Source organism: Mytilus californianus, unplaced genomic scaffold (assembly GCF_021869535.1).
Source record: "Mytilus californianus isolate M0D057914Y unplaced genomic scaffold, xbMytCali1.0.p SCAF_2, whole genome shotgun sequence".
Taxonomy (NCBI): Eukaryota; Metazoa; Mollusca; class Bivalvia; order Mytilida; family Mytilidae; genus Mytilus; species Mytilus californianus.
In genome coordinates, this window is record NW_026262668.1 from 27,799,905 (window position 1) to 27,821,418 (window position 21,514).

General features: G+C 32.8%; 1 protein-coding gene across 1 annotated transcript in view; it reads right to left on the bottom strand.

The window, feature by feature from the left end:
• Nucleotides 1-11,000, bottom strand: part of LOC127728932 (uncharacterized) — a 34,379-nt gene extending 23,379 nt beyond the window's left edge. The window contains exons 1-4 of the mRNA XM_052236510.1: nt 10,946-11,000; nt 2,102-2,373; nt 1,209-1,411; nt 262-502 (exon numbers count right to left, since the gene is read on the bottom strand). Coding sequence (XP_052092470.1) covers nt 262-502; nt 1,209-1,411; nt 2,102-2,373; nt 10,946-11,000 — 771 coding nt within the window. The remainder of the gene's footprint in view (nt 1-261; nt 503-1,208; nt 1,412-2,101; nt 2,374-10,945) is intronic.
• Nucleotides 11,001-21,514: the final 10,514 nt, after the last annotated feature.

The window sequence follows — 21,514 nt, forward strand, 5'->3', positions numbered from 1 at the left end:
TGGGTAAATTTGTATAAGTACAATTATGTTGTAAATCATGTCAGTACCGAAGCACTGACTACTGAGCTGATGATATATGATACATTCACGGACTAACAGTCTACCACCAGCAGTATCGACCCAGTACTAGTAAATGTAATAAACACTTTTAATTATAAATTTCGTGCGTCGAAAGCGCTTTCAGGGTTTACATTTTAGAAGGTATATATTGAACAATTCTGTTTGATCATTTTTGAAAAATTAGAATAACAATATACTTACTCTGTTAATTCCAGAACCTCTAATAACTATAGTGTTTGAAGTATAATCCGCCGGTACCTCATTTACCCCGCCCATAATCCCCCAGCTAAGACGAGGACTCGGCCCAGATTCGTACCATAAAGATGTTGTCATAAACTTCGTAAAAGGTGCTATCAGTAAGGTGTTACCGGTTTCATCAAATACTGCTAAAGGTCCACTTCGCATACCGTCTGCTATCATGCCTATGTCCGAATCTCTAAACCTGACAAATGAAACATTTAACGTGATATTTGTGAATTTGTGAAAGAAAAATATAGATTTTTTTCGGAATCATATCTGAGCTGATACTGTCCTATATTGCTGTATTATATTGCTTTATATATCAAAACAGTGTAGGAAGACGAGTAGAACTGATATTAGTGTGGACTTCAAACGAAGTAAGACAAGGTGCTTAAACAAGGTGAGTAACTCCTGTGTAAATGTGTATAAAGTCACTCCTCTATGGTTTGAAAAAAATATATTTGGGGTACAAGTATACGTCAACTAGACAGCAATCATCACCAAAAACCACTACCGCAAAAAGACATAGTTAACGTTTTTCAATGATTGAAGTGTATATACATATGTACTTATGTGACTATATGCCAACCTCGTATTCAACACGACTTTTTACTATTTAATCGCTCCAGGCTTATTAAAAGAGTGGCGAAAGATACCAAAGGGACATTCAAACTCACAAGTCGAAAATAAACTTACAACACCATGGCTAAAAAATAGAAAGACCAACAGGCAAACAGCAGTACACAAAACACAACATAGAAAACAAAACACTGAGCAATTTCATACGCTAAACTTTACGCATTTAGTCTGCTACTTAACCAAAAAGGCTCGTTTACAGTAGAAAACACATACCGTATACAACATTAATGATTATTATAACTGCGTAATATGAAGTATACATATCTTACCGTCCTGTCGACTTTGCGAAGTCACCAAACATTTTCCCGCCAAGACTGAGAAAACCTAGTTTTGTTTTGTTTGGTGGTTGAACTAGAAATGATGGAAATCCTGATATAGTTTCATTGAAACAAGTTCCAAGGTAAGGAACAGGAGGGTATTTCGGAGGTGGACATACACTGTTCTTTGTATTCGTGGTTTTCGTCAGGTATTTCTGCATTAAAACAGATCCTACTATTATAAGATATCAAATGATATATAACTGAAAAAGCAGTAGAATTAAGTTCTATTAAATTAAGGTGAAACTTTTATTCGGTTTTGAATACAAATAATTTCAAATTGATATTTTTATATGGACTCTTGTAGTATTTAAATATTGTGCATTTCTTTTAAATATTTTCCTTACAAGAACTACTCCGATATAAACCATAGATTATAATTCATGAAACATCAATTATCAAACTTTCTGTAAGAATGTTATTAGAAAATTTAAATTCTTCATTTCGTCTATTTCTGGAGTAGTTATCCATGGCCTGATAGTGAGTACATTTGTTGTTAATACTTAATACTATGCTCGCGTGAGTAGGCGGAACTTATCAAAATAGTCAGTACAACTGTTGTTAATAGTCAAAAGTCCATGTGTGTTAAGCTTAGCGCAGTTGTTTGCTTCCTTCAAGTGCTTGATGATGGAAAACATTGAAAATAAATCCCATGTAAAAATTTAACATCTAAAATGAGAAAGGATTGCATTTTTGACTAAAACCATAAATTCGTTATTTTAGAAGTTACGGCAGAAATGTTTGAAGCGACTTCCATAGAAATAGCCAATAAATGAATGTAATGGAGTTTGTTTTTCAAACACAGTTTGCTCTAAATATTATATTGTTAGAAAAAAAATCCAAACCTGTTCAAATATGACATATGGTTGAGGAGAATAGTCTTTAATTGTAACCATCATTTGGCCTGATGAGGCTGTATACTGAAACTTATATCCGATGAAATCACCAACGGTGTCTGCTCCATGATATGTAGTAAGTTGTGTAGTAAGGTTCAGTGTTCCATCTTCGGTTGAAAACTTTGTACCATTTTCATTAAAGAATGTTGGAGCATTCTGTAACCAAGTAACGCCATTGACTTGTAGAGCGTAATCACCATTCTCTGTCACATTCACTGTAACTGGATTTTAGATTTAGAATAGTATGTTTTTGTCCATTGGAAGACAGTAGGCAGACAAGATCAGTGATCTATTTTTATAGTTGCATCTTTCCTGTATTACGTGCCATTTAATTGAGGTTAACCGGGATAAAGGGCGGGAAAGTTTAAATGCCACTGGAGAAAAATAGTGTTTTTGGATAGGGACAGAAATGTATCTTTACAACAGGTCACATACAGGCCTGTCAAAGAGTTGTTGCAAGGATTTTTTAAAAATGCAGAGAGCGCGTAATCGTCTACACGGAGCATCGGATCTAACGACCAAATTATGACCGCTAGTGACTTCAAATTTATACATCTTGCACTGCAAAACCAATGCCCCACTATTTTTACTATTTCTTGTAAGCCTCTTTGGGTTTTAATGTCTTATCATGCATGAATGAAAGAAGAAATGGGGTAAACGCTAAAAGACGAACACAGAAATAACCAAAATAACTTGATATGTCTCCAGTCATTTTATGCAAAAAGTTTTGTCTGTTAGCACTCCTGGTAAAGGCATATCTAGAGAAAGGTATTGTTCAAGGTTATGGTTACCTGTGCTTGTTCCTATTTTTGACATTCGGTCTTTATGGATCTCATTGGCAATTATACTATATCTTGCAATTTTCATATTGAACGCAGCAAACATTGAATGACTTCTTTGTATGATCATATTTACCTATAAGACATATCTATAAACATTGTCTTTCCGTTATCTTAAAGAACTTTTCCAGAACGGAGCTAAAATCTTCAGTATTTTGACAAAAAATGATTACATTTGTACTTACAATTTGTTGGTGTGCAATGAACAGAGTATATTTGCTGAATCAAATAGGCTAGACAAAATGACCATGTTGAAGTAACATACATGTTTGTAATTCAAGTTTTACATTTTATTATCAAAGTATGATAGTGAGTTGATAAGTTGATATACTTACTATCATATCAGTAATATTTTATTTGTAAATATTTGAACACAATACATGTTATAGATGCTAAATTGAAACCTATGGAAAGGTATTTTCGCCATAATTCTAGGCACTTTTTTTCTAAATCTCATTTTGCGATCGTTCTTTTACACTTGTACTGTGTTATAGCCGACTTTCTGGTATTGGTTTTTCTCATTGTTGAAGGCCGTATGGTTACCTTTAATTCCTAACATCCACTTCATTTGAACTCTGGTGGATATTTGTCTCATTGGCAATTATACCACATCTCATTAATTTTTATATTTATTTTTATGCTAGCTATTATGCTTCTGTATTTTTTTTATATTTTTTCTTTGCTTGTGTACGCATCTGTTTAAAATGTTCACGGTCTTTCTCACTGCTTATGAAGAATTAGTACGTTGTTTCGACATGTATATAACAATTTGTGACCTCAAATTATAGAATTGCACAACTTTAAGTTGATGAAGGGTGGACATTTTTGGACTACCACTGGAAAAAGAGGGTATGGTCGAAATGGGAAGAAATAGAGCATTGCAACAACTAAGACTTCCATAAATTGTTGTTTCAAGGGTTCTTTAATGTGCAGAGATCGGGAATTCTCGAAACACAAGGCATCGAATTTAACGTACCGAGCATGATTGTGTATTGATTCATCCCGTACAGATAGAGCGTGATTGTGTATTGATACATCCCGTACAGATAGAGCGTGATTGTGTATTGATACATCCCGTACAGATAGAGCGTGATTGTGAATTGATACATCCCGTACAGATAGAGCGTGATTGTGTATTGATACATCCCGTACAGATAGGTGGACACCCTTAATATTGGTATCATTGGTCTTGTTACCGAACGCTAGACGTCTACGTGACCATACTTCTATACCCTTGTCATCCAGGAGTATGCTCATCAGATACAAATTTGCAGGAATATGCATATTCTATACGACTAAATATATGAATGATTTTTAGATTAAACATACCTATATGCAAGACACACAAATACAGTTAAATAGTATTTCTTCGTTGCAGGAAAGATTAGTACACTGAGTAATTATAATGAACCATTTTTACATAATTTTATAAATATGATAATCCATCTTTTTATCAATAGGATAGTTTTTGGGATATTGTACAGTTGTGTCCTTTAGTTCGTTTTAAGTTATATAGCTGTTTATGAAATACACATGAAACGCTCTAGAAGAGGAGATGTACTCTCCAAAATTAAATTCAGGCTAGCCAGTCAAAATGGATTCAATACTCCACGGGTTTTTTTTTCGAATTGAATTGGAATACAGATTTGTTATTAATTCCAACTTTTTAAGATTTCGATGATGTGCATTAAATCATGAGAAGTGAACATGTAACTTATGTTATTGGCAATCACCAAGAATATTCCATTCAACCCCTGTTGGTACAATATGACAAAAAATAATTGACAGGTATTGACATGAATTAGCAACTTACACTAGTTTGTGAAAGGGTATCATTTTACCAATGGCCTTCCACCGATACATCGATGATACTTATCATACTAGTAAGTCAAATGTATTTAAGCTGTAATGGCAAAACCTTTCGGAATTGTGGATCCTATGTGCTCTTCTTCAAATTCGCACTTTATTTGGCCTTAATACTTCAGTGATGAGTCTAATGTGGACGAAACGCGCATCTGGAGTCAAAATTATAAGCCTGGTATCTTTGATGAGTTTTTTTAGAGCAAAGGATATTCAAATATCTCTGTGATTGAAAGAAAATGTCGTACAGGTACGGGACTCAAAGAAAGACATGAAAACTATAAACGAAAGGATATGCCCGGTAAGCATATGTATTTCCAGCTACCAGTCATCGTCGAAACTTAAATGTCAAGACAGGGAACATGTCGAAACCGGTTACACACAAAGATGACGATAATTATTTGTTTTTGTTTATTGTTTTATGGCAAATCAGACCTTTTATTTATTTTTCGTCTGAATTGATTTATATTTTGTCATATCGGGGCCTTTCTATAACTGACTGGGTTTCGCTCATTGTTGAAGGACGTACGGAAACCAATTTCCAGTTACTAAAATCCATGTCATTTTGGACTCTGGTGGCTAGTTGTCTTATTTGCAATCATATCACATATCCTCGTTTTCAATGTGTTCTATTGACGGGGTAAACATGTACCTTACTTGAATTATTAATTATCAGGTTATCTAAGTATAGAATACAGGGGGTCAGTCTTTCTAAGACATTGTGGCAATGTTACGATCAGCCAGTTTGTAATGGCGACAGTAGAACATATTTATGTGTTGCGATTATTCTTCCTAACTCTTTATGCATTTAAGAGTTTGTACAAACATTTATATATTAGTGAAATAACCACAAGGAGATAATCCTCCGAAATATTGTATTAAGAAGGTTATACAACAAAAGCTTGAGCTGAGGGTGACATTACTCGTGTATAAAAAGACCGTAAAAGACTGAAATCATTAATATAGATATAGATCCTTGTTCGTCTTTATTAAACCTATATAGGAGAGAGAAAAAACATTGATTAAAACAAAACGAAGGCTACTCTGTTAACACGCATGCTTGGTTCAAATCGGATATTATGAAATCCAACGAATATCTGGATTTATCCTATCAGATTGAATTCAGTTTGCGCTCTAACTTGGTTCTGTAATGTGTAATTTTATTGTTAAACAAATATTCAGGCATGCATGTGATTTTCTGGTACAAAAACGTTAACGCGGGAAGTATGCGAACTGATATATTCTGGATTAGAATATGTATTTGCATCCACACGTATATTTCATCTTAGACTCAAATCCTATGCTAGTTGACATCTGATGTCAAACAACCTACCTCAAGTGGTTTGACTTTGGATTCACAAATACGCATTTAATTCGGAGCGTTAATGCATACAGGTATCGTTGTCAAATCGGATTTCAATTTTTGATGTGTCGTGTGAACGGGGTTAATCAGCGGGACTCTACATTAAATTATTTTGAATTATTACCGAGGAGTAAATCGTATATAGTAGAAGTTATGTTCAAATAACCAACACACACAATACGTAGGTTGTAGATTCAAAATCGATCGTCTTTAACAAAAAAGAACAAACCTGTCACTCTAGTAATTGTGTATTTTCGTCAGATCGGTACGTATAGTTAATTAAGCATGCTATATAAGCCACTGGACTTTACGCTATCAGCTACCTTACAATCGTAATCAGCTTTGAAAAATGAGGCTGATGTATCAATTTATAAAGTCAGATACATGTATCTTTAATTAAGTTAAGGCAATATACCCTGAATATTTGACCTACAATATTCGGTCAATGTCAGAAATATATCAATGTTTTTTTGTATTAGGCTTAGAAACTTGTGAATGGCGATGTTTACGAAGCCCTTCAACAATTTCGAGCCGAATACAACCTAACATGTACGCCTACGGTGATTTTGTTTACCGAGCCAGTAAATTTAGATACGATCCGGGTAAACTTTTCGATCCTGTAATTTTATTTATTATAAAAGGTTACCATTCAACACTGAAGTTAGATCTTTGAATATCGTTTTTACCAGCATAAATATTAATTAAAAACCCAACTTAATAGTATTGTTATAACCCTGCAACATTCTGTATGTGCTTGTCCAAAGTCAGGAGCCTGTAATTCAGTAATTGTCTCTTGTGGCTGTATATCAATATATCATATTTGTTATTTGTTTCTTGTTTTTTATATTGCATGGTTTTGGAATTTTTGTATGGCCCCTTGGGGCATTGTCTTTTAAAACTGACACTATGTACATAAAACTGAAGCGGATATATGTAGCTTGGCTGCCATTTTCATATAAGTTGCAGCATGGTGGTCTGCTGTTTTAAAAGAAAAAATAAAATAAATGGAATATTATTTATTTCTGTAATGCAGAATAGTTGCGGAGTTCGACAGACGCGCTTTTCGTTAATACACGTTTATATAAGACTCTTTACGATGTTTTTCTTCTTTGACTTTCGATCTTTTATTGCATTCCTTGGAATATGTATTAGACATGTCTACAACCATAATTATAAACAATATGTAGATTAATAATATACTGAGTAATGTTTGTATTACAGATTTGTAAAAAGAACCTGGGACGTAATATCGCCGCCACCACGCCAAAGAGGAAGAAGATCCCCGTAAATCACTACACAAACGTACGACTTAAGATATTGTCTATTTATTAACAAACACGGTAAAATGCAAGGTGATGGTATCGTCAACACAGGAAAGAGAGAGTTAATAATAAATGTCAAACGCACATCGGAAAACCCTTCCCGGAATATGAAACTACCTGGCGCAATATTACTAAATTGAAAAATGGACCGACTCACACAAAAAAAAAATCTAAACAGAACACTTAATCTACCTTGTAGGTGGTTTAGTATGCAGCATAAATGAAAGAAAACATGCGTAATATACCCAATATGTAGAAGTTAGGTGAATTTTAAATTTCATAACGTGTTTTGATTGTGATTGGGCAAAGTTATTACATAGCTATATAAAAATGAAATAGATTAGTACTCCATGTACAAAAAACGGTTTAGTTTCTGATGAAATCGAATCAAGTAGGTTAAACATTTTTGATTTGATACATTGTATATACGATAGTTTTTAATATATAACATTTTTTGATAATTCTATTTGACGAAAAAGGATATAATTTTTATTCTTTGCTTATTTTAGTCAACAGTCTTCAGTAAATTAAAAGTAAGAGATGCAACAATCTTTTCGCTAAATTAATGCTTCTTGAACACTTTTAAGTATTTTGGAATAAATATTAGTCTTTCTTTAATAATTTTCACCGGGTACAATCATGTTCACTAGTGACAAATGATTAAGAAAATCAGTTGTTCAAAATATTTCCTATCCCTTAAACAATTCAGGGCCTGATTAGCATCACTAAAACCGTCAAAGGCCAATCTTCCATGAGGGATTTTCAATCTTAGTTTTAGTACATTTCCTACAGGTATAGTGCCTCGAAAGACCATCATTATACAGCTAGCTGTATTTTAATTCGGAAATCATACGTAGATCAAATACTTTTTCATTTCCTCTTCTTTCCAAATTGACAGGGAATAAAAGGCTTACCACGTTTTTGCACTTTTTCGTAGAAATGGCACACAAAATCAATAAAATTTCTGGAATTGTCCATCTTTTTAAGTTTTGTATATTATTTATTTTTATCTAATACCGTTTTTCTAGCTATCGAATTCAATGCAATATGTGCAATTATATTCACACCTGTTACAGCAGTAATGAGAACCATTTGTCGGTAGAACATTAGGCTAACAAGTTCGTGTTGCTCAGTCTTTAATTTCCTGTGTTTGTATATACTGATTTTTGTCTTTTGGTCGCTTTTCGTTTTTTCGCAATGGCGTTGTCAGTTTATTCTCAACTTATGAGCTTGAATAACAGTTTGGTATCTTCCGCTTTTCTTTTACAAAAGCGTTCATTTCAGAGGAAATTATTTTGTTTAAATATCTGCATTTTTTTAGATTGCTTTGATATATTATAAATTTCTAGGGACAGGTTTGTTAAATATTCTTTAGACGTTGCTAGAGTATACATGTGTTTAAAAATAAGGAGATGTGGTATGATTGCCAAGGAAACAACTATCCATCAAATTTAAAATGAAGAGGATGTAAGCAATTATAGGCAATGAGAAAAATCCATACCGTATAGTCGGCTATAAAAGAACCGACATGAAAAATATGAAACAATTCAATTTAGAAAACTAACGGCCTAATTTATAATAAAAAAAATTACGAAAAACAAATATGATAGACATGAACCAACGACAACCAGTGAACTACAGGCTCCTGACTTGGGACTCGCACATACAGATTGTGTTCAGTTTTAATGACATTAATACGGGCAGTTGAACATTTTGATTTTTTTAAATATGAATTATTATTGAAAAGTTAAATACTGGGCGACTTTTTAAGCTCTTGTTTTTGATTACGGAAATATTAATGCCCATTTTTAATTCTGGTAAAATAAGTTTGGTTCCACCATAACACATCTCGAGTTTCCTTATAGCTCTTTTATTGCCAAGCTTTTTAATTTGGCACGTGCAAGAAGAATTTCTATTGATTTGTTTATTAGAGAACTACGATATGCAATGATTGTCGGACATTTGTTGATATTTATAGTTATCACTTAGTCTATTATAAAAAAATTCATGCATAACGCTAAATTCTCTCACAAAAAATATCGTTAATTCGAGTAATTTGGATAATGTCTTTATATTATTTACTTTAATTACGTTTTTTACGGGATAACCGTTTGTATCTTACACAAAGAATATTTTATATGTCCAGCTACTGGTTGACAGACAGTAAAAACTGTCCTTTGACGGTTTTGGTGATGCTTATCAGGCCCTGAATCGTTTGGGATATGCCGAATAATGAATAAAGAAAAACATTGCATTTCTGCCATACACACATTCATTATATATAAAATGATTTAAAACCACAAGGGAGAATAAGGGTATTAGCATGTGTACAAATACGTTTTAAATTTATCTTGTACAACGTTTGTTTTTTATCTTTAGTTTTTAATAAGCAGAAACTGAAGACCCCTGTAGCTTTGAAAATGATAGAAATATTTTGGCTATGAGATTCAATACAGTGGATAATACATTACGAAGTATTTATTCTATAATAACAGAACAATAATAAAGACTCTCGTAGCTTGAGATATAAAATATTTTGTTGTCATAAATCATTTGATTCAACTATAACCATATTTAAATTTCTATAACATTGCTTTTAATGGGTTAAAATCATACATCAATATAGAAAATATACTTTTTTTTATTAATAGTCGAATCATGTCTCATTTTATCAAAATGTTTTGTTTTTTTTCATAATTTAAAAATAATTTTCTCAATTAAAAAGGCTTGCATAATTGTAATAAAACATTTTAATATTACATAATATTTAGGTATACAAATAATACTATATACATAAAGTTTTAAAGCCAAAATAATTTGAATGCTACCTTTTTTTTATTTAAATAGTCTGATATTATTTTAGATATTCTATATAGTGTCAATGTCTTTTTGAACTGGTTTTTATAGTTTGTTCCATGTTGTGCTGTTACACAACTCTCCCAGGTTCTGTATCTGCATGTCCTGTCAGGAACCTGTACAATGTAATTCAGTAGTTGTCGTTTGTTGCTGTGTATCGTATTGGTTTTTCGTTAATTTGTTTGTTCATAAATCAGGTCATTAGTTTTTGTTTCAATTGATTTATATATGGCATGTCGGGGCCTTTTATTGCTTGTTATGCGATATGGGTTTTGCTGATTGTTGAAGGCCGTACAGTTACCTATACGTCATTTGGTTTCTGATGGAAAGCTGTCTCGTTGGCAATTATGCTAGGTATTCTTATTGTATACGGTGTGTGATCTTGTTACTTCTTTGTGTACGCCTTTGATAAATCTGGCTTGTTTGTGTCAATTTGTCAACTGAACATTCAAAGTCAGGTTAAAAGGTGAATAGAACTGTATTTGATGTGCACGTCCAAGATGTCTTGTCTGATGAAGCTTAAGTGACTGAATCAACTGTTAGGGGCTCTGACCTTCTGTTCCATGAACGCAATTTTTAACTCTATGTCTGTTGAATGTCCTCTCCATTATGTCGCCGGAATTGTTTTCCCTATCTCCACGTTGGATTCAATTGTAAATTCAGTCCCTGCTTCGCTTTCAAATATCTGGGATCATTGGATTGTACTGAGACTCTCGTTGAAGAAAAGGTCTACGAAATTAGTCTTCAGAGAAAAATGTTTACTTTTCAAAATACGGCGTTTCCTGATAAGTACTTGGATGTATCAAATCACGTGATAATGCAAATCATGTGCTTTTTAAGGGTATTGTTTTATGTCAACATGGCGATAAATTCCAACGATTACTTGGTGCTTAAATTGAGTAATCACTTTTAGAACAGATTTATTACTACCAAACACAATGAAAGAAAACCAAAAGAGCTTACACAGTACGCTCATAAAGTTAAGTGTAGAATGTAATTGAACAGGATGATAAAAAAATACTATGAACGACAAATGAATATCAGTGGCAACTTTGGCCTACAGTTTGTCAAACAGATTGTTGACATAGCTTTCTAGTTCTTTAAAATTGTAATTCATGCATTTCTAAATAAAATAATGATTGTACTTCATATATCTTGGGTTCTGTACAAATGTATGTGTTGTAGCCTTTTTAAAGGACCCATATGATATAGTTTTAGATTTGTTTTCATCATTTGATGTCATGAGTCATAAGTCATGCATATTTAAATGTACAGACATATCTATAAAGTAACTGTTAAAAAGGAAGCACAAGGGGTGTTATATAAAAATGAAGAGATGAAATGGGATATAAATGCCATTTAGAGACCTATCCACTATAAACGAAATAATGGGGATATACTCAACTTATCAAGATTACCATAATTACCCAATCACATAAATTGTATATTAAGTTGAATTCAATTTAATGGGCTCCCTGAATTGCAAGGAGTGATAGAATTCAAGAGGGACAACTGACGACGCATTCTAATGAAACAAAAGTAACTGTTCAAATTATTTTGGGGGAGGTTACCCATGTTTGCAAGAACTCATAACTCCCTCCCCTAATCTGGGACAATGATGAAGTAGCGCAACATTAGAACAAATCTGAACTAATCATAGAAACAATTATAAAAATGACAAAAGAAGCAAAATACCAATGTCCATTATATTTGCAATTACTGATCGCTAGCTCCAGTTTCAAACCGCTTAATACATCACGTTTCCTATTTAACTATTTATCAGCGCACATTTAAATTAAGTTTATAAAAATCATATAAACGTCATGATGAAAGAAAAAAAAACATGATCTTGTTAATTTTATCTTCATTCAGAAGATTGTCATTGACAATTCCGTCCTATTTTCCTCACTTGTGACATCACTGAAAGAGACTTTTCACTGAATTTGAATCAACCATAGTCAACACGTAGCAACATGTAGAACTGGATCAGCTTTCTCTTCTGGAGCACCAAATTTCAACCCGGTTCTGGTGAGATTCATGTTGTTCACTGTAGTTATCTATGTAGGGTTTTGTAGTCCGAAATTTTCTTTTTTAATCGTTTTTTGTCAAATGATGTTGTCGGTCTCTCTTAAAAATATGCAATTGTACTGTCCCTCTCATTACTTCTGCTTCTTTTACTTCTGCCTTAAACAGTGAATGCAATATTAATGTCAAAATAAACACGAGAAGTCTTTTAGGAGTCTCATATGAACTTCCTACTACATTCAGGGTTCTACGTGTTTCCATTACATTTAGCTTGGTTCGACAAGCAATAACTTTAATAAATTGGTTATGGAATGCCACAGACAAAATATTAAATATAAAATTTACAGTACAATTACATATTAATCCATGGTTAGCAAACAGCATTCATATGGTGAACAAGTGGTTTTTGTTTTCATTTAACATTTCAACAAATTTCTATAATCTTTGTAAGGCTCGTTCAACATTTACAATATATGTTCTCCCGTCAAAAGACAGCAGTCAGTTTTCCTAAAGTTTTTAAATATTCCCACACGTCAACAAAAATTGTCCTACATTTTCACGTTTTCACGTAATCGACTGTATCCTTTTTCATCTTCTGACTGTCGAGTTCCAACATTATGGAAACGCTGTATTAACCTGTCAACGCGTCGCTTTTGTTTTCTATCTTGATCTAATCATCGACTGGAACCCATTCGATGTCCTTCTCTACCAAATTCGTCAAGTCATCACACTTCAACATGGTAAAACTTTTTTTTTAATGACGATTACTTTTAATTGCTATTTATGAGTAACTCCTTGTGACCGATCCTTCGAGCTTCGGCAATGCATCTTTGCATATCCTGATGTTCCCTTCAAAATGTTTTCCTTCAGGAATTATCAAAGTTCCTTTATGGTTTAAATCATTTGGATATTATCTTGATCCATATATCTTCTCTAGCACATCTACTTGTTCTAGGTTTGCTCTTACACAACTCCCAACCTCTTTCTTTGTGAACTTCCAAGGCCTATTATACTTAAAATTGCTCGTGATATTAACTTACACTTTCTAGTGTCATCTTTGGTGCAGTTCATATTAGCACTCAATTCAAACACTGTTTTCATATAATTTTCAAATGATTCTTGATTCATTTTTTAATCACCATTTTCCTCTCGATTTTCTATACGAATGCCATTGTAATTTTAAGATACTGTTCGTCTCTCTGTTTTTTCCTGAAAAAATAGATGGTGAGACAGGAACTGCAATTCGTAACTTCTTCTGACTAGTATGCTTGACTGTCCAAACATTAGAGATTATCTTGTGGTCAAGGGCTATATGTATAATCTGTTAATTGGAATTTTCCACTGAAGTAGAAGTGAACTGTACGGCAAAGTGATTTTAACCGTTTGTTTTCATGTTGTGCTGTAACACCACTGTCCCAAATGGTTATGGGATAGGTGGAACGCGTTTTTTGACATGGTTAACAACGCCACATTTTAAATGTGCCACTCCTAAGTCAGGATCCTGTAACTCGGTTGGGGTTTTGCTCATTCTTTAAGGCCGTATGGTGACCTATAGTTGCTTACATCATTTGGACTCTGTTGAAAAGTTGCCTCATTGTCAATCATACCACATCTCGTTATTGTATGTAAAAACATTTAATGAAACTTTTGTGAAGAACGACAAGCCAAGTACAATTCAGAATTCATATGGTTTTCTTTAGTTTAATTTATAGTAAAATCGCTATAAACTTTAAAAAATAACAATTTGTTTGAATCAAACATGGAAATCAGTTATTGTTTCTCTCCATCAAAGATATGTTGTAAATGTGTATACGGTTCTAGTCATGGTTCACTAATATTTCTTATAATATTTTCATATGTTCAGTAAACAACTAAGTAGTTAAAATATAATGATGGTGCTATAAATACTGATTCAAACGTATTAAACATCTTTGATAATCGGAGAATCAATTATCAAAATGATATTCAATAATTATAATAAGTTCACGATTTGTTTCTGATAGGGAGAGATCATATACTACATCTTTATATCTCAGCAACTTCATGACAGATTTGTAATTCGAATAATGATGAAAGTTTAGCATCTTTTTCAGGGTGGTTATGATGCAATCTTGGCTTGTATCGACTAATGAGTTTATGATATATCGAAATGAACTAAGACAGAATTGAATTAGTGTTTGGAAAGAGAAATAAAAAAGTTTGAAATACATTTTGGACAAAGGATTGTTAGTTTCCAATAAGATACAATGGTAGATTTGTCTTTTTTGGACATGGCAGATATTGCTTCATACATCATGCGGTTTTGTTGTTGTTATATGTGTGGTTGATGTGATGACGAAAAAGCCACAGATTACCAATTTTTGGGAGGACTTTATTGTTTTCAAATATTTGTAGGTTTACTACTAACATCGATTAAGTTTAGCACAGAAATGGAGTATTTGTTAGAGAATATAATCAAACAATTTCGGACGCTTTTAATGATGGATTGATTAGCGCAAATAGTTACAACTCTTTTATTGTTGTAATTGTTGCAATTATCGTCTTATTTTTGGTCTTTGTGGTGCATTTATTCCTTCTTTGTACCTCAAGTGAATCCGACAGTACAGAAGACATGTATTGGCTGATGATTTTTGTCTATAAAATCATTTCATTTGTGCTGGATTTTTCAATGTTTTTGATTACCGTGTTCCTGGCCTTAAGTATTGGAAATAAAGTAGTTGATTTTTCAACGGAAGGTTTTGAAGCCATTCTAAGCCTATTATTTTTCGTAAAGTTGATAGACATGCTTTTAGACATTATATTTATTCTAAAAACATGTTTCACGAAATTTAATTTTGGATAAATGTTTTGCTACAAAATGTTATGCAAGATCAACTGTGTTCATTCTTGTACCACTTAGTAACAAATTTTAATGTGTTTTTGTTTAGTTTAATTTAGGAAATCAAACATTTCACGTATCTCATTGCTGTTATTTTTTTTTTACTTATTAGCTAACAAGTCATAATCAAAGTATCATTAACATTCTTGGAAACTCAATATTATTCTTATACCATAAAATTCAAAAAAAGTATTTCAAAATTTTAAAATTGAATTGTTTTGATATTTGGAAATATTTTTAGATCAAAATTGAATTTAAGTTTGACTGCAAGTTTGGTTACAGTGCGAGTTGAAATTTGAATTTTAGTGGGAGAAATATTGAAATATACGGTAGCTACAGTATGGATACAAGTTTCATTTTGAAAGATTTTAGTTAGGGTAAGTTGTGCATTTTTATATATAGGTATATTTGAAAATTGACTGTCTGTAAATTAATATTAAAATTGAGAAGGGAAATAGGGAATTATCAAAGAGACAACAACCCGACCAAAGAGCAAAAAACAGCCCAAGGTCACCAATGGGTCTTCAACGCAGCGAGAAAACCCCGCACCCGGAGGCGGGCTTCAGCTGGCCCCTAAACAAAAATGTGTTAAATTGAACTCAACTTCGAAACATATAAATGAACTAAAATTAAAAAAAAAACATACAAGACTTACAAAGGCAAGAGACTCCTGACTTGGGACAGGCGCAAAAAATGCGGCGTTCTTAGACTTGTACTGTGAGATCTCAACCATCTCCTATACCTCTAGCCAATGCAGAACAAACAAACACACGGCAATACGCACAGTAAAACTCATTTCAAAACAATTCCGAGTTCGATGCAAAAATAGGTAACAGAAGAAACTAAGCAAAATGACAATGATACATAAATTAACAAAGGACTACTAGCAGTTACTGACATGCCAGCTCCAGACCTGAATTAAACTGATTAAAAGATATTGTAATACAGTCGTTAAATTCCTAGTAAAACTTAGTTTTAAAGACGTCACAAAAACATTGTCACATTTTGGAAATTTTAAAAATATTAAACTGAGTAGGTTTTATATCTATGACGACGACTAATATTTACAAGCACTACGTCTTGTACTTTTGCATGGATAACTTCAATTAGCTTTTTATAATTTGAATCAATAATATTTTTTTTTATTTGCATGCCAGGAGTCCTGTTGGTTTGTTTTAGGCATTGTACCATACCGTGTCCTTCATCATTGTTATATTCTCGTTGTAAAGGATCTTTTTACAGCATCCTATATCGTAGTGCAGAAAGGTTCTTTTCATGGCAGCAGGTTTAGTACATTGAGCTTGCTTTTAGTAACTGCGGACACTCTTGATACGTTACATATTGAATACTATTTGCTTGTATTGTGTGTTTGTCATCTATTATACCGTTATTTAGAAATGTTTCCTCAGTTTTATGTTTTCTTTTGTGTACCACGTCGAAACAAAATTTTCAAAAGATTGCGTAACCCTTTATAGCCTCAGAACAATTTATTACTTGAACTATTGTACGAACTGTAGACTGTACGTCATCCTCTAAATGTCTTTTAGTTCATCTTTTTTAAATAATTAAAAGTTTGGTCACTATGTTAAACGCACCTACCCCATCGAAGTTTAAATAAAGGATAAAACAGATACAGTTAAGTCTGCCACATATCTTGGCATACATCTAGAAATTGACAATGAGGGTCACAACAAAAGGGTTGATTTCGGCATCCCAATTGTGATGTTTCCATTTCTATTTAGCAACATTCCAGTATCACCTGCATATGGAGTATATATCGCCTTGCTGGTACGAAATTCTATCACAATTTCATTGATATATGTAAGCTGCTTACATGGAAACTGTTAAACCAAGAGTTCCAAGTGGTGAAGTTGAAATCATTCCTTCGAATATTTCACGGACGCCATCACATGTTGGTTCACAATTATGGAACATCGGTTTCACAGATGATAACGGATATGTTCTATTGGTCGTAACCACAATCCCGTCCTCGTTTCCTTGAATGTGATCTACTGAATTGGGCTTATCACCGGATTTGTACTTATATGAGCAACACGACGGGTGCAACATGTGGGGCCGGATATGCTTACCCTTCCAGAGTACATGAGATCACCCCTGGTTATTAGTGGGGTTCGAGTTTGCTCAGTCTTTAGTTTTCTGTGTTATATTCTGTGTACTGTTGTTTGTCTTTTGGTCATTTTGGGTTTTTCGTCATGGCAGTCAGTCTATTAGCGACTTTTGAGTTTGAATATTCCTATTGGTATCTTTTGCTTCTCTTTTATTTTAGATACATATAAATTAAACTCGAAGCTTGGAAAACTATTGAACGGTTTGAAAAAAAATATCATCATAAATTCGATTTAAAATCGGAAAGTTTTCACTTGGATATTAATTTTAAAAACGTACAGCACACATAATTATGATTGACATGGAAAACAAGACTTCTTATTTGTTCCAACTGTTTTGATTAAAGTACAACTTAAGGTTATGTTGAAGACAAAACGCGCGTATGGCGTTCCAAATTATAAGCCTGGTATCTGCGAAAAGTTTTCACTTATGAACTGATCAGGTTGAAAAACTTGATACTAGTAGTACAATCGACAAATGATGACAAGTCTCAACTGCACTAATGTGCATTTTTACACGTATTGTTAAACTTGCCATAGACCTACTTTACATATACCTTGTAGCACGAAGGGTAAAAAAAAAGATGTCAAGTACGGCCCAGTTATTTATGCAGCAGTATTGTTCATTTACATAAAATTCATTTCAACACTCTATAATATAGATTGTTCATTGTATTTTTTTAGATATTAACCGATTTGGAAGATGGTTACAGTAAACTAGTCGGGGTTCATTGTCCTTTGAAAATCACATCAACAAAGTACTGTTTGGGATAACGTTGAACTTCTTTAAATACACAGAAAATGTACCAGTATTCCCCCACCTCATTTTTACACTTATACCTCGAATTTGACATCAGCGGTCATTTCAGTACCAGAATCTATATATCAAACGAGACGATTTTAATTTTGAAATTATTAATTTCCCCCACCTTAGTAGCAATATACCAATTTCATCTGCATATGGGAAATACATTTCCAAACTCATTCGGTATTCAAGAGCTTGCAGCTGCTACTCAGACTTTATAAAACTTGACCAGTGTCTGAGCAGAAAGTTGATGAACCATGTTATGTAAAATAACGTCATGTCCTTTTCCTAAAAAACGTTCATCGGAAGATACGAAGGACTTGATGATAAAAATTCCGTTCAACTTCACAAAATAATACATGATGGTCTTGAAGTATAGATTCTAGGTACTGACGTTGTTTATCATTTTGATTACGTGTTACAGTGTTATTTTTTTTTTTTTTTGTCTTTGTAAATTATTAACCTTTACTGTTTAGTCAATTTTTGGTAATATCCTTTTGGCGTGGCTCGGTACATCCCGCCATTATGTTATTGTGCTGTGGTCATTTATTGTATTATTGTCTTCCATTTTTGCTTATGTGCTTTGTCTTTATGCCATTTTATTTTTCTTTGTTGATAGATTTGTTTGTTTTCATAGTTATTAAGATTATAACACAATGCTGACTGCTATATCCCTATTTTTGACATTTTTAAATATTATGTCTGTTTGTTTTGTTCACACATTGTTGTCAATAAAAATTGAATTTAATGCTACTGTCAAGTGAGAAGTTTAGCTAGCTATAAAACAAGGTTTAATCCACCATTTTATACATAAGGAAATGCCTGTACCAAGTCAGAAATATGACATTTGTTTTCCATTCGTTTGATGTGTTTGAGCTTTTAATTTTACCATTTGATAAGGGACTTCTTGATTGGCATTTTTGTAATTTTACATTTTAAAATATTCTGTAAGTGATTGAGATTACATAAAATATTTGTCTTTATCGTCATTACATTATACATGTCCTTGTACTTGATTCACCTTTCAAAATATGATAAATAGGCATGCAAGATAAAGTTTTATTCGCTTGAAATTAAATACAGAGAAGGGAGGATGAAGTGATTTCTACAACTAATGCGACATTCCCTGTTGCCATTTTAGAACGGTATCTCAAGTAAGCTCAAGTAAGCTGGTATTACAACAAAATATAATGATATAAAAATAAGACGATGTGTAATGATTGGCAACGAAACAACTCTCCACCAGAATCCATATTTACATTTGTATATTTTTGAAAATCTACTTATGCATATAAACTTAGACGTTCACGCAAGTCATATACAAGAGCGTGTGCAATACTATCTTTATGCATGCAAAATATCGAAGTTTAAACAAAATTTAGTCTGCATAGTTCCCGTTGAGATGAGACATTCACTTCCACTGCGACTGATATAGTGCACCTATTCAAAAAACTTGTTCTCTGGACAAATGACACAGCAAAACAAAAAACGGTTAGGCGACAGAGTCTCTGAAGGACCCACTACCCTAATACTTCAGAAGTTACATTCTATACATCTCACCCTTTCTATCATTTTCAAGGGCTAACAAGGGATAAAAAATGTTGAGTATATTTTGTAAATTATTAATGTTCAATGCCATTAAATTAGAACATAGATATACTCATTAAAGTATGTACGTCTGTTTGCAAATAGTACAACGGCTATATGATTGAAAATGCGTCATGCAAATAGGTTAGGTTAAGAAATAATTGACTATATACATCTTTTTTAATTATCATTCGAAGTCCGCTTTCAGAGAAGCAAATATGTATCACACTCCGTCCTGCAAATGCATTTTTCTGAAATGTTTTAATCTATAATATATGTAATTTATTATTTCCCATATAAACTGAGGCTTACGTTTGTTGTTTAATGTATATTTATGTGTAAAGTGACACATTAATTGTTTTATCTTTGTAGATTATTGTTTATGCAGTATAGAAAGGAAGTTTTTGAACATTACCGTATATTCTGTGTTTATTAATAGAAAAACAATGTCTACACACTGAGAGTTCATCAAATAAACAAGTGTTGAGTTTATTTTTATTAAATTATTGTGTTCAGATGAATTCATAATATTGAACCATTTTTCATTTGTAAATTTATATCAATGAAAAAAACGAATAGCAAAACCTCTTCAATTTTATGTTCAGATATATTGCTGATGTCATGTCAGTCAATAAACTAACATTTCAGTGAGTATTTGCATCTCATAAATCCCAGATAACTAGATATTAGTAATACTAAACACAAGAAGGTCGCCTTCATATCTTGATCTTTTCCTTAATATTGATACAGATGAACGACTTCAAACTCAAATTTATGACAAATGTGACGATTTCAACAATCCAATTGTCAACATAAGCTTTATAGTCACCGTCACGATTTGGTTAATTGATACGGATCTTGCTCCTTTTGGAGTTCATGCGATTCCCTCAGTTTTTATAGATAAGATGTGGTATGAGTGCCAATGAGACAACTCTCCATTCAAGTCACAATGTATAAAAAGTAAACAATTATAGGTCAAAGTACGGCCTTCAACACGGAGCCTTGGCTCACACCGAACAGCAAGCTATAAAGGGCCCCAAAATGACTAGTGTAAAACAATTCTAACAGGAAAACCAACGGTCCAATCTATATAAAATAAACAGCTGCGCAATGAGCACATGATATGTCCGTCGCTTTTTCAATAGATATAAATCAGTCACCAAAGTTTCATGAAAACTGTTCTAAGCATTTTGTGAGTTATTGTCCGAAAACTGGAAAATCCCCCTTTTTTAATGAAAAAAAAACCATAACTCGGAAACGTCAAATTCAAAATTTATAAAAATCGAAAGGGAGCTCACGTCAATAGATATAAACAATTCACCAAAGTTTCATGCAAATTAGTTAAAGCATTTTTGAGTTATTGCCCGACATATTGACGACGGACGGACGGACAACGGTATACTATGATACGTACCGTAAACTGGCGTATCAAAACGAGAAACACTTATGAACCGCACCAACACACGACTTTTGTTTTACTTTGAACTGTATCTTCATAATGTATTTATGAGATTTTGAACATCGATTGATTCTTATTTAACCTTCCTGAAACTATTACCTAATATCTGTTATCTAAAAAGACGTGTATCTTATATTTTCTTTTTTTTTTTTATTATTTTTTTTTTTTATTTATTTAACACCAGGGGTTATCTAAGGTGGTCTGGGAGAGAACAGTTTTCTTTCCCATATAAAGGTCAGTTT